At 44.7% G+C, this 14,782-nt stretch overlaps 1 protein-coding gene across 1 annotated transcript in view; it reads right to left on the bottom strand.

The window, feature by feature from the left end:
• Positions 1 to 14,782, bottom strand: part of LOC311329251 (uncharacterized protein) — a gene marked incomplete at both ends in the record, with an annotated part of 63,194 nt that overhangs the window by 26,095 nt on the left and 22,317 nt on the right. The window contains one exon of the mRNA XM_084463124.1: positions 1,495 to 1,536. Within this exon, the coding sequence (XP_084319250.1) occupies positions 1,495 to 1,536 (42 nt within the window). The remainder of the gene's footprint in view (positions 1 to 1,494; positions 1,537 to 14,782) is intronic.

The raw sequence follows: 14,782 nt of genomic DNA, 5'->3' as shown, positions 1-14,782 counted from the left end.
CAACCAGACCAGACTGCACACTCACGGTCTGGCCCTAAGCCACGCCCCCTTCCCCTCCCCCTCCTCCTCCCCTTACCCTAACCCTGCCCCGCCCCCCCTCCCCCACGACCCTTACCTATGCCACACCCCTTCCCGCCCCACCCCACCCCCTCTCAGCAACCACGACCCAGACTCATACCTGAACCTGACAGTACACGGGACATCAATGGACCTGACTGACCCCTCAGTGGACCCAGACACTTCCCAATTGTCCTCCTCTATCCAGCAGCCCACACTTATCCCCCTGGTGGCCACTTTTTCACACAGCAGGACAGCTTTACACGCAGCACTTAGACACAACTTCACGGTAGCACAGCAGGAACACACACCACTCCAATCATACAGACTCATCACAGCATACCGGAAAAACAAGAATCTACAGGATATACTCATCAAGGCACAATTCACCAGGAACACTATAAAACCACCCGCACCCCTTAAGGAACACTTTAGACCTAGGAAATTCATCACTAACCCACACAGTCACACCTCTGCACCAATAGGGAACCCCCTCACTCTGGACACAACCAATGTAGTTTATATCATCACCTGCACACTCTGTCACAAACACTATATAGGGGAAACATCACACTCAATAAGCACACGTCTCAAACAACACCTGTATAACATCAAAAAAGGCACACTGGACACCCACCTCATCACACACTTTCAGGAACACACCGTCACACATCTCACCATCTGTGGTCTTCAGGCACAATCCTCCTGGACGGTGGGGCAACGGAGGGCACAGGAGCGCAGATGGATAGAAACATTACAAACAATAACACCCGGAGGTCTGAATGAAAAACTCTAATCATACATACAACAGGCCCCCCTGGGAGGGGAAGTGACAACAGGAAAATAAGAATACAAACTGGTCTCATCATAATACAACAACAACCCTCTGTTTACCTACACTCTTACCTTGTCTGGGGCCACTAACATTTATGTTTTTTATGCTTTTATATTCATATGTGTGATGTTTTCTTATGCCTTTTATCATTGTGTGGATGCATGTATTTATGGTTTTATAGCACTTATGTTTTATCTTCTTATGGCACTTATTTGACTTCTAGCACTTATTTTACTCAGCACTTGGGAGATCTGGCATCTCCCCCTGCATGGTTTTACCCCCACTACTAACCCCTGACAGCACTTATACCCCTGTGCCCCCCCTTTCCCATAGCCTCCTACAGTAGCTCTACATCACATTACACCACTGACCTGTGTCACAGCCCCCTCCTCGGGGGCCTGTACCCAACACATCATACAAATTCGTATAAAAGCATACACATAACCCAAAGCTATAAAGACGTACACATAGTCACAATGCATCACTCACCCATTCATGACCTCCCGGGAACCATAACACACCATACACACACTATAAAAGAACACACATATATACAGACTAACACAATAATTACAGACACATAGCCAAAACTGATTACTCACCTGCATCATGACCTCCAGGAACCACAGAACAACATACATGACCTGTAAAAGAACACACGTACACATAGTAAAACACAATAAATACACACACATAGTCAGAACTGATTACTCACTCACAATATGATCCTTGGACACCACAGCACACCATACACATCCTGTAAAAGAGCACACACATAGTCAACCATAGTAAATACATAACACATAATTGGGGAGGGAATAATGCGGCAGGCCAGTGCACCACAGACACACCAGTCGTTTCAAACCCAACCCAACACAAATACCTAACCCTAACCCTAACCCTAACCCTAACCCTAACCCTAACCCTAACCCTAACCCTAACCCTGACCCTGACCCTGACCCTGACCCTGACCCTGACCCTGACCCTGACCCTGACCCTGACCCTGACCCTGACCCTGACCCTAACCCTAACCCTGACCCTGACCCTAACCCTAACCCTAACCCTAACCCTAACCCTAACCCTAACCCTAACCCTAACCCTAACCCTAACCCTAACCCTAACCCTAACCCTGACCCTAACCCTAACCCTAACCCTGACCCTAACCCTGACCCTGACCCTGACCCTGACCCTAACCCTAACCCTAACCCTAACCCTAACCCTGACCCTGACCCTAACCCTAACCCTGACCCTAACCCTAACCCTGACCCTAACCCTAACCCTGACCCTGACCCTGACCCTGACCCTGACCCTAACCCTGACCCTAACCCTGACCCTGACCCTGACCCTAACCCTGACCCTAACCCTGACCCTAACCCTGACCCTGACCCTGACCCTGACCCTGACCCTGACCCTGACCCTGACCCTAACCCTAACCCTAACCCTAACCCTAACCCTAACCCTAACCCAAAAATTGGTACATTCGCTTATTTGCCATATTCCCCAGGGACAGACAAAGACACACCCTTCTCTTCTCTATGCATACAATAGGAAACATCGACACCTTTGCCTTTAGCCTAAGATGGGCTAATAGCACAGGCCTCGATACTTCCCATTGTGTGCACAGAGAAGAGAAGGGTGTGTCTTTGTCTGACTCTGGAGAAGATGGCAAATAAGTGAATGTACCAACATTTTGGCTTGTTCCTTTAAGTTAGGGTTCAGTTAAACGTAACAAATTAAATTAACTAGTTACAAATTTGGGAGTTGGAATTCTGGGAAGATGACAAAACTAAGCACATGCGGTCACTGAGCTTGTTAGGGTTAGTTCAGTACTGCTGAAGGCAACGTCAACTGGAAAATTTCAATCTAATAGCTTGCTAGCTGCGTCACTGAAAGCCAATGTGGGAAAGTAAGTGCCATGCACTTGACCAGGACTATGATCCATCTACTTTAGATCTGTCAGAGAGAGATTCATCACAGCCTACTCCTATCAAAGACCGTAATGCCAAGAGAATGAAAGATGGAGAAAATGACATACCATAATGTCTAGGTCTCCAACCCAACTTCACTTGAAGGGATCAAGCTCAGAAAGGTTTGACAAACAGGATGGAACTCTGACAGAACTCGTAGACATTCATGTTGCAATAAGAGCACCCATCCCGATAAATATGGTGAGCAAGTAGTTTAATGCTGAGATTAGTTTGCAGAGAAAGGTTTGACAAACAGGATGGAACTCTGACAGAACTCGTAGACATTCATGTCGCAATAAGAGAACCCATCCCGATAAATAGGGTGAGCAAGTAGAGTTTAATGCTGAGATTAGTTTGCAGAGAAAGGTTTGACAAACAGGATGGAACTCTGACAGAACTCGTAGACATTCATGTCGCAATAAGAGTACCCATCCCGATAAATAGGGTGAGCAAGTAGAGTTTAATGCTGAGATTAGTTTGCAGAGAAAGGTTTGACAAACAGGATGGAACTCTGACAGAACTCGTAGACATTCATGTCGCAATAAGAGAACCCATCCCGATAAATAGGGTGAGCAAGTAGAGTTTAATGCTGAGATTAGTTTGCAGAGAAAGGTTTGACAAACAGGATGGAACTCTGACAGAACTCGTAGACATTCATGTCGCAATAAGAGAACCCATCCCGATAAATAGGGTGAGCAAGTAGAGTTTAATGCTGAGATTAGTTTGCAGAGAAAGGTTTGACAAACAGGATGGAACTCTGACAGAACTCGTAGACATTCATGTCGCAATAAGAGAACCCATCCCGATAAATAGGGTGAGCAAGTAGAGTTTAATGCTGAGATTAGTTTGCAGAGAAAGGTTTGACAAACAGGATGGAACTCTGACAGAACTCGTAGACATTCATGTCGCAATAAGAGAACCCATCCCGATAAATAGGGTGAGCAAGTAGAGTTTAATGCTGAGATTAGTTTGCAGAGAAAGGTTTGACAAACAGGATGGAACTCTGACAGAACTCGTAGACATTCATGTTGCAATAAGAGAACCCATCCCGATAAATAGGGTGAGCAAGTCGAGTTTAATGCTGAGATTAGTTTGCAGAGAAAGGTTTGACAAACAGGATGGAACTCTGACAGAACTCGTAGACATTCATGTTGCAATAAGAGAACCCATCCCGATAAATAGGGTGAGCAAGTAGAGTTTAATGCTGAGATTAGTTTGCAGAGAAAGGTTTGACAAACAGGATGGAACTCTGACAGAACTCGTAAACATTCATGTTACAATAAGATAACCCATCCCGATAAATAGGGTGAGCAAGTAGAGTTTAATGCTGAGATTAGTTTGCAGAGAGAGGTTTGACAAACAGGATGGAACTCTGACAGAACTCGTAGACATTCATGTTGCAATAAGAGAACCCATCCGGATAAATAGGGTGAGCAAGTAGAGTTTAATGCTGAGATTAGTTTGCAGAGAAAGGTTTGACAAACAGGATGGAACTCTGACAGAACTCGTAAACATTCATGTTGCAATAAGAGAACCCATCCCGATAAATAGGGTGAGCAAGTAGAGTTTAATGCTGAGATTAGTTAGCAGAGAAAGTTGTTCACCTCAAAAAACAAGTGTCATCACTCCTGAGAGACAACGAGGAGGTGAAGACCAAAGTCAGAGCTTGAGAGAAGATTGAACTTGTGGGTTAATGGAATGAAAGGAAGACAAATCCGAGTTAGGACGTTCTGTCTCCTTAGCAAGATCGCTCCCCCACCGTCACCAAAGTTGGAGGATGTAGTGGACTTCGGATCGGGAGGAAAGAGGAGTAGACAGTGACAGATGATCATGCAATTCTCTATGCGTCGATATCAGGAAGAGTTTGCAAGATCACAAAGACATCTGCAATCTGCAGAGAACACAAGGTTCAAAGAGAACTTCACCAAGGAGGACCGTGATGCAAACTGCCCTTTAGTAGACGTTAATTGGGAAAGCAAGAAGATCCGGAGTAAAGTCCTACTAGAGGAGTCCACCCTTAAGTCATTGAATGCCATATCATTGAATTGGACAAGTAAGAAACCTGATCCACATAAGTCGTGTACATCTGAGACTCATGATTGAGGGGAAAATGAGACTTGCTAACTTTGTGGAATTATTTTACTCAGACCACTTTCTTCTCTTTACTGGTTGATCCAATGTTAAAGAGCCAGTTCTCATTGTGTTTAATAAAAAATAAACTCAATTGTCATTCAGTTAATTGAACTCACTGGGTCTTCAGAACAGTGTTGAAAGAGGCTTCTGAACAGTGTTGAAATAGGCTCTATATTTTTATTTCAGAAGAATAAGGGTTGAAAATATGGTAGTCGTATGCACATCGTTTGTGTGCTGGGTTGACAGGTATTCATGAAAAAGTAGAATAGAACCCGCACACAGACCAAGGCAATCGTGAGTGCAAAAGAGTAGTGTTTATTCCAACGTTTCGACCCTCAGGTCTTGGTCAAGTCAAACACACAAGAGGTGGACTGCCAAGTGTACCAAGGGCTTGCACATTAGGCCCAAGAGTCAGACATGAGACGAGGCCTACGGTGGCAGATCCGGCCCAAGCACCTGGGACAGGCCGGAAAGGTAATAAAATATTATAAGTGGATCCCTCTAAAAAAAACGGATGGATGGATGAATAATGAATGGTCCACACACGGAACTGACAAGGGCCCGGCTAGCTCTGAGGTTAAGGAACCCCCCCCGCCTCTCTAGCGAGGGTCTGGCACTTATCAGAAGGAACAAAGGGATAGTGTTGGATGAACTGCCTGAAGACAAACAACTTTCTTGTATGAGGTTGCAAATAGATGTTAAAAGGAGAAGGAGTAATCAAGTAACACTGTTGAGTGAATCATTTATTGGAAATGTAATCACTTAAAGTAGAAGTAGACATTTATAAGTCATGTATCTGTTCTTAGTTGATCTTGACTATGTAACGTCGTACACAGTGAGACAGTAATGACAATAATGATTGGAGAATGTATCCATGTATCAACTGTGAGTATATAGGTAATGCTTAAAGTAGGATATTTAATAAGATGTTAGACATTTATTCCGTGATGTCTTGCTTTTGAGTGAGAGATGTTGAATGCAGGGATTGTAAATCTGCCAGGGAGGAGAGAAGGACTGTGTTCACCCAAAGAGACGTGACATCAATACCCTGCCCTCCTGGAAGGGGGTTCAAAAAACAGCTTGCAAGGAGAGAGAGGCACTTCTTTCCATCAACAGAGGAGTGGGTGATTAGGCCCGTCCACCCAGGTCGACTAAAGAGGGTCTAACCTGGGCCTTTCCTCCGGAGGTTGAAGAGGAATGCGTGTGTGAGTTGACACTGAGGAGTTGAACTTTGAGCTGTGAGCACAAACAGGTCTAAATCAAGTGGCACCGCTCTGACAGAGCGCATTGGAGCACACACACACTTGGGAGAAGCATTTTAAGAGAGGCTGTGACTGATCGACTCATGTGATGTGATGGTAGTTTAAGCAATACCATTAGATTCATGAGCCATGGATAACATATGTAGGTAGGGACTTCACATAAGCAATCACCTTGGTCAATAAGTAAGTAGCCTACTCTAACAGTGTACACTTATACACAGGGTCAGTTATACAGGGTCAGTGCAATCAGGCAATCAGTTCTGATCGATGACAGCTGTGTAACCAGTCCTCTGCCACCATCTGGTGGTGGTGAAAGACTACTGCAGTAACCATGTCGGTCCTGGAAAAGGTTACATGTTGTACATTGGTACAGAGGCAAACATCTTAAAACATCTGAATGAAACTCGAAATGAATAAACATGGTGTGCACCATTGAAAATGCATCATAATGGGGTACAAATGTCTAAATGATATCTAAACAAAAAGATCCAATAACAAAGATGACCTTAAGGGGGGAAACAACCAAAGAAAAACAGTATGAAGTTAAACCCAATAAAGGGGCTGATTAAGTCTCAAAGCATAGATAAGGTTGGATGCTGAAATCCTCATTGAGACCGTTAGGTGCTAGAGAGTTCAGTTCATAGATCCATACCAGCTCACGACAGTAAGAGCCCTCATGTTGTCTCCTCTCCACAGTGAGCCGACTTGCTCAATGCCCATAAACCTGGGTGATGACACGTTGTGGTTGAATAGTCTGAAATGCATGTCCACAGGGCTTTTTTCCATCGCCATGTCTTATGGAGCTCCGAAATACTGGACTTTAGAGCTCTGTTTTGCCAACATAATACGTAATAAATAAATAACGTTCTTGGAAGAGCAAGTTGTTTTATCTGATATGAAAGACATGCTCGTGGATGTCTAAACTCTGCATCTTTTGCACTGGGTGCATTTGCCACAGGGTCCGTTACATGGTCTAATATCCAAAAAGGTGGTTCTGGGGATGGGAGGGAGGTCTGTGTACTAACATGACATGTCGCAAGTTGGGGGGTCTTTTGAAGATCAACTTGTGTAACGTTATTTATTACGGTGTCCATGTTCTTAGTGTATGTTGGCAAGACAGAGCTCTAAAATACAGGATTTTAGAGCATCGGAGCTCAATAAGACATGGCGATGAAAAAAGCCCTGTGGCCATGCATTTCAGACTATTCAACCACAATGTCATCACTCAGGTTTATGGGCATTGAGCAAGTCGGCTCACCGTGGGGAGGAGGCAACATGAGCCCTTACTGTCGTGAGCTGGCATGGATCTATGAACTGAACTCTAGCACCTAACGGTCTCAATGAGGATTTCAGCATCTAACCATATGATTTGAGACTTAATCAACCCCTTTATTGGGTTTAACTTCATACCGTTTTTCTTTGGTTGTTTCCCCCCTTTAATGTCATCTTTGTTATTGGATCTTTTTGTTTAGATATTCATTTTGACATTTGTACCCCATTATGATGCATTTTCAATGGTGCACACCATGTTTATTCATTTCGAGTTTCATTCAGATGTGAAGTGAAGATGCTTGCCTCAGCACCAATGCACAAGATGTAACCTTTTCCAGGACCGTCAACTCCTAGACATGGAGTCACTGTAGACCATCGGTTCTAGATGACTGGTAGAACATGACAATGTGGACACTAAGAGAGCTATTACAGAGTGTCTGTCTGTCTGACAAGTGCCCTCCTGAGTCAGGCACAACTGTGGCTGTAACTGCACATCAAGAGGATCTTGGAAGTTCATTGTGGGATGCCCCAAGATGCTGAACCTGTGTCAGAGGTTCAAGAAGTCAGTGGCTGGTCCCTCTGAGTCCCAGACCTCTGAGGAAGACAAAATCAGAACTGCCAACGTACTTGTCCCCTGACAGACCAGACCCACTTATAGTGGAAGGTATCAAACCAACTTTTCCAAGCTCAGTAAGTTGGCAAGGAAATGCTTATCAATCCAAGCAAGCTACAGCCAGAGTCTGTAGATACTTTTTCCTGGCCAGAGATCAGTGACACGTTAGATAAACCAGTGTGTGTGAGGGGAGGGGTCGGAAGGTTTCTCATGTTGCCTTTTCTTTGAGAGACGGCCTCAGAAGTGTTTTGTCTATAAAATCACAAAGCTAATACTCTGTAAGTGGTGCATGTATCAGGATTTTACTTTAACACTTAATACAGAATACAGAAAAGGAATGTGGTGTTTGGATATAAAAAGGCAGCTACTGGGTTTAGTTTGCCACTGATGTCCATGTATTTAGTTGTGAGGCTCGGAGACGTGTGAGACCATCCCACGCCAACATACATGGATATACTCAAAATGCAGGAGTAGAAAGTACTGGCTAGCTAGCCAGATGTATGGAGGATTGGATTGATAAGAAGCTCTGATGGAGGGCTCATCTGAGGACAACCTAGTAGTAGTCCAGAGCATGTTGGAGGCCTTAGCCAGTTGAAGACTGAAGAAAAGGTAAGGAAAGTTCAGCTGACAGATTCATCAGATGGATATACAGGCTGACAAGGCTGTTAGAATAAAAATAAGGCCACAGAGTCAGAAGCTTGGAGAAAATAATTCAATAGTGTGAATAGCGTAAATGGTAAATGGACTGCACTTATAGCGCTTTTATCCAAAGCGCTTTACAATGGTGTGAATGGATGCATAAGGCCAATGTGCGCAGCTGCCATGCATGGTGCCAGCCTGTTCATTGGGAGCAATGTGTGGCTCAGTATCTTGCCTAAAGACACTTCGACATGTGGACAGAAGTAGGGATTCGAGCTACCGACCCTATGATGATTGGACAGCCCACTCTACCACTGAGCCACAGCCGCCCAATGTGTTCCAAAGGCATTTGAAGCAAGCAAGCATATTAGCCAAGTACCTCTATTTAGGGAGGCAGGTGGAGTCAATGTAATGCTTTTGACCAGGTAGCAGCTTCTTTACAGTGCCAAAGGGTGTGGCCTCTTTTGCTGCAAAGTAAACTCAGGAAAAGGCCAAGAGGTGTTGACCGCACTACTTCTTACAGTTTAGTGCGGTGAGAGTTTAATAACTCTTCACTTGGACCTATGGTATAGCTAAATGAACAGACATTGTTCCAGGCATCTGATGGCAGATAAGGAGTTCTTATACAAAGTGTTTGTCCTCAAGAGTGTAAAGACAGTAAAGCTAGTGTTTCGTGCTACTCGGCCTAATCATGCGGCAGTCTCAAGCCCTTAAGTGCCACAGCTGTGCATCGTTCTGGTGCCCAAAAGGAGAATGTCCCAGTGTCAACTACAGACCAGTGGCACAGATATCACATCATTAAGGTCTGATAGATTGGTACTGCAGCACATTAGGCCCCTAGTGAGCATCTCCCTGGACCCCCTGCAGCTCACATACCAGGCCTGAATCAACGTGGAATGATTTCCCTGTTTCATAGAGTTTACTTGCACCCGGAGGCCGGGAAGCACAGCGAGTCACATTTTGACTTGAAGTCCATTGAACACCATCTTGCCTCTCTGGCTTTCAGAGAAGCTCCAAGGCAGGCAGGCCACAGTAAGCCAGACTACAGGGCTGCCTGTCAGATGTGACTGTACTGTCATGCTTCCTGTTCACCCTACACTTTAAGCCACAACTCTGGAACGTGCCACCTCCAGATGGTCTCAACTCCCATCATGGGCACCATCAGTGAGGACAAGGAAGAGTACAGAGCTATGGTCAGGATATATGTTAGATGATCTAGAATGAAATGGCCGAAATGTCCAGTTGGACTGAATGATACTGATTAAAAGTTTGGTGGTCAAACTGGATTAACTGATTACATTGTGGGGGTCAAAGGTCAAGGGTAACTGACCTCACAAAAGGTGTTTTTGGCCTGCTGAACACAAATGGCTTGACAGAATTTGTACATATTTGGCCAAGATGTCCAGTTGGACTTAATTAGATTTTGGTTTTCAAATGTCACCGAATGCAAATGCAAGTTGCAGTTAACATTCAGTTGGTCTTGAGCGAGGGATGCACATGGATACATGCAACCAGAGATGGGAAGAGGCAAAGGAAGTGAGGGAGGCAACTTGAGTAATTGTTTTTATTAAACGTCACAAGGCCCTTTTGAATGCTAATGCTAGCTAGCTACCGTGAATGCTAATGCTAACACTAGCTAGCTAATGCCTTTGCTAGCTAGCGGTAATGCTAATGCTAGCTAGCTAATGCTAATTCTAACACTTATGCTAGCTTTAGCTAGCTAGCTAGCATTGGCATTAGTGTTAGCATTAGCATTAGCTAGTTAGCATTAGCCTTAGCTAGCTAGCGAATGCATTAGCTAGCTAGTGTTAGCATTAGCATTCACGGTAGCTGGCTAGCATCAGCATTCAAAAGGGCCTTGTGACGTTTAATAAAAACAATTACTCAAGTTGCCTCCCTCACTTCCTTTGCCTCTACCCATCTCTGGTTGCATGTATCCATGTGCATCCCTAGCAAAACCAACTGAAGGTTAACTGCAACTTGCATTTTTGGGTGGAGGCATTTAGCCGCTACGTGGTTTTTATAGTTCTGGCTGAATTGATCTTTGGTCATACAGTTAGGGGGCCTATGAAGGTTTGCAAAGACCAGTTTGGGTCAAATTAAAAAAAGGAGCGTTAGACCAGTGGCAAGCTGGGGCCATCACCCTGATAAGGCCACCAGGGGAATTGCAGCCGCCCTACAATTACAGCTCCCAGGAGCTGTTTATTGCTTAGTATATGTTTGTCAACTCAACACACTTGAAAATGAGGTGAAAACCTTAATGTGGCCCCTTTAGTTTAAATATGGCCCCTTTAGTTTAAATAAAGGCTACTACTAGGACACTTCAGGCTGTAGTTTGAGGAGCTGAGTGCTTGCACCTAGCTGATCCTGCACACCTGAGATGAATGAGCAATCAGCCAGGGCAAAGCAGAGTGGACTCAAAAGGAAGACAGCATGCTGCCTCATGTAATTATGTTTGAAAGAAGTCGCCCCAAGCAGGAATCGAACCAATGACCTCTCACTTCCAAACCCGGCTCACTAACCACACCAAGAGAGACATTTATCTTAGCACAGCTGTTAGCAGGCCATAGAGAGTTGGGGTCAAATGAAAAAAGGAGCATTAGACCAGTGGCAAGCTGGGGCTGTCAATCCCTCACATGGCCACCAGGGGAAGCCTACAGATGGCGAAATTGCAGCCGCCCTACAATTACAGCTCCCAGGAGCTGTTTATTGCTTTGTATATGTTTGTCAACTCAACACACTTGAAAATGAGGTGAAAACCTCAATGTGGCCTCTTGAGTTTAAATAAAGGCTACTACTAGGACCCTTCAGTCTAGTTTGAGGAGTTGAGTGCTTGCACCTAGCTGATCCTGCACACCTGAGCTGAATGAGCAATCAGCAAGGGCAAAGTGGAGTGGGCTCAAACTCAGAGCTTTGGGGAGGAAAAAGGAAGACGGCATGCTGCCTCATGTAATTATGTTTGTTTGAAAGAAGTCGCCCCAAGCACTAATCGAACCATTGACCTCTCACTTCCAAACCCGGCTCACTAACCACAACACCAAGAGAGCCATTTATCTTAGCACAGCTGTTAGCAGGCCATAGAGGGTTAGGGTCAAATGAAAAAAGGAGCGTTAGACCAGTGGCAAGCTGGGGCCGTCAATCCCTGATATGGCCACCAGGGGAAGCCTACAGATGGCAAAATTGCAGCCGCCCTACAATTACAGCTCCCAGGAGCTGTTTATTGCTTAGTATACGTTTGTCAACTCAACACACTTGAAAATGAGGTGAAAACCTTAATGTGGCCCCTTTAGTTTAAATAAAGGCTACTACTAGGACACTTCAGGCTGTAGTTTGAGGAGCTGAGTGCTTGCACCTAGCTGATCCTGCACACCTGAGCTGAATGAGCAATCAGCAAGGGCAAAGTGGAGTGGGCTCAAACTCAGAAGAGCTTTGGGGAGGAAAAAGGAAGACGGCATGCTGCCTCATGTAATTAAGTTTGTTTGAAAGAAGTCGACCCAAGCAGGAATCGAACCATTGACCTCTCACTTCTAAACCCGGCTCACTAACCACAACACCGCGAACCATTTATCTTAGCACAGCTGTTAACAGGCCATAGAGGGCCATTACACTATACCAAGTCCCTCACGTCCTCATGCGCCTCTCCGATGGCCCCACTGCCGCCATCCCACTTCCAAAACCAATGTAGCAGAGAATGAACTGACAACATTTCTGAAAGGGAGTATGGACTTAGGCTCATGAAACACCCTAACCCTGTACTCTATTCCTGAGCTGATTAGGGTTGGGTGATTGGACAACTACCAATCCTACATAAATTCCCTCATCTTCAAAACTGCCATTAAGTTGAAGGCTAACTGGGTCCAGACTTCAGGACTTACCGCCCCCAGGCCGGGGGGCTCCCTCGTCGAAGAGTGTGGTGCAAATGTACTGTGCATGGGTAGGGCTAACCCCCAAAGAAGACTGGGCAACGATCAAGGTCCTGATGCCCTGGACCACCACATCCAGCGTGCTGTTCCAAGTGGAACCCTGGAGGGCCGCATACTTACCCCCTGGCCAAACAAACTGCTTGTTGTCACCGTAAGGTTGCCACAGCCGTCCGACCAGAGCCTGAGAAAGGTTCCTCTCTGTGCCTCCTTGCCGGCGGAGGGGTAGTGGTGAGTCTCACCATCCACCCCTCAAGCTTCTACCGGCCGAAGACTCAAGAGAGGTTCCTCTATCTATAAGTCTCTTAACCCTAAACCTCCACATCCGGCGGAGGGGTGGTGGTGAGTCTCACCATCCACCCCACAAGCTTCTACCGGCTGAAGGTTAAGTCCCGTATGAGAGTCTAAGACAGTGCGGTATTCCCTGAGAAGTTTTGCGGGCATGCCACATAAACCCCTGAATTCGGCTCCTACACTGTTCAAAGAAACTCACCGACAGACGTGAAGGCCCTAGGATACTCAATACAGATTCGAGCATCGTCGGGCCTTGACTTTGTTGTAAACCACTAGGGGACCCAATTAAACTGAACAGCAAACACACCCATGGTGAAAAAATGAAAAAATGTAATATTATCTTCCAAAAATATGTATCCCAAACTAAATATTCATTTGGCATTGGTTTCAGCCTTCCATCTCATTTCCTCATTGTTTTATAAAGGTACAAAGTTTGATTATGGTGAATACCCAGAAAGCAGTGCGGTATTATTCAAATTCAAACTCCTCCCTATTTAAGTGGGTGGGGTTTATACCAAAAAGGGAATTCTGGGAGTGCAACCGTGACTGGAGATGAGAGGGAAGATGACTATCCCTGCTACAGGTACAGGAGTGCTTCACTTCATCCTCTTGCTAGAGTTGGTGTTATCGTTGCACCCAGGCCAAAGAGATGTGGAGTAGCTGGTCTGAGAAGGTCTTGTTCTCCTGACAGTTACTCATTTAGCAAAATGAGGAGGAGGACTGACTCTGGGGGCCACCACCAGTGATCAGGGTGAGCCATACTGGAGTGCAATTTATCATGAACATGATTGAGGAAAAGCTCTGAGGTAAAATTGTATGTTGAGTAGCCATGTGTTTTTCATTTTTTGGTCAAAATATCATGATTTCAGTCAGTTTATTGACCATTATTATCAGAAGATACTGAACTAGATATTTTTTAGACTGATTAAAGTTAATTTAGGGTTAGGGTTAGGTTCATATGTCTGCAAAGATATTGCAAATACTATAAGCACATGTCCTTCCCTGCAAGAGATGTAGCATTTTTATTTTGATAAAGCATTGTTAAAACAATATGTCTAACCCTAACCCTAACCCTAACAATATGTCTGATCACTTTACTCATAAAGCATAACATGGGAAACATACTGACTTGCTTTTTATATTGTTTTAGCCAAACAGCCATGTGTAATGTCAAGGTGCCTTGCCCAGATGCACTGTGGACTGCACAATGTTATTCAAAAAGTTGAAGGCTTGTCCACTGATGAAGTTCTCTGCTCTTCACCCATTCTGCCATCCTTCCTCTAAGGGCAGCCAAGAGCAGACAGTAGGCAGCATGCAGGGGACGCACTATGGGGACCGATAAAGTGCTCATGTCCGTCTTCATCAGCGACGGACAGCATTAGCGGTGGAAAATAGTTGTCATAAAGAATTGTCATGTTTGTCAAGCATGGATTTGACTTATATTCCTTAGTTAATAGTTGTGGAGACATCCATATATAATTTAATGTAAGGCTACATGAAATGTGCTTTTTTTTTTTACATCGTGGAAATGTTTTTTTCTGCCTAAGTCCCCCATTATTTTAGCTTTTCTTGTGCTCCAGACCAGAACACATTTCATTCACTTTGCAATACTGACAAATAAATAATAGAAATAGTTCATCTAATCCAATTACTAATATTTGACCATCATAGTCAAAAATGTACTACAGCCATTGATATAAAACAAGGCACCAAATATCATTTTTCACAATCATTACCCTTTACCTTAATTCATAACCCCCACCCCCACAACTCCTATACACTTTGCTCAG

This window comes from Borostomias antarcticus (assembly GCF_949987555.1).
Source record: "Borostomias antarcticus genome assembly, contig: scaffold_132, whole genome shotgun sequence".
Taxonomy (NCBI): domain Eukaryota; kingdom Metazoa; phylum Chordata; class Actinopteri; order Stomiiformes; family Stomiidae; genus Borostomias; species Borostomias antarcticus.
This window is presented reverse-complemented; position numbering and strand designations above follow the sequence as displayed.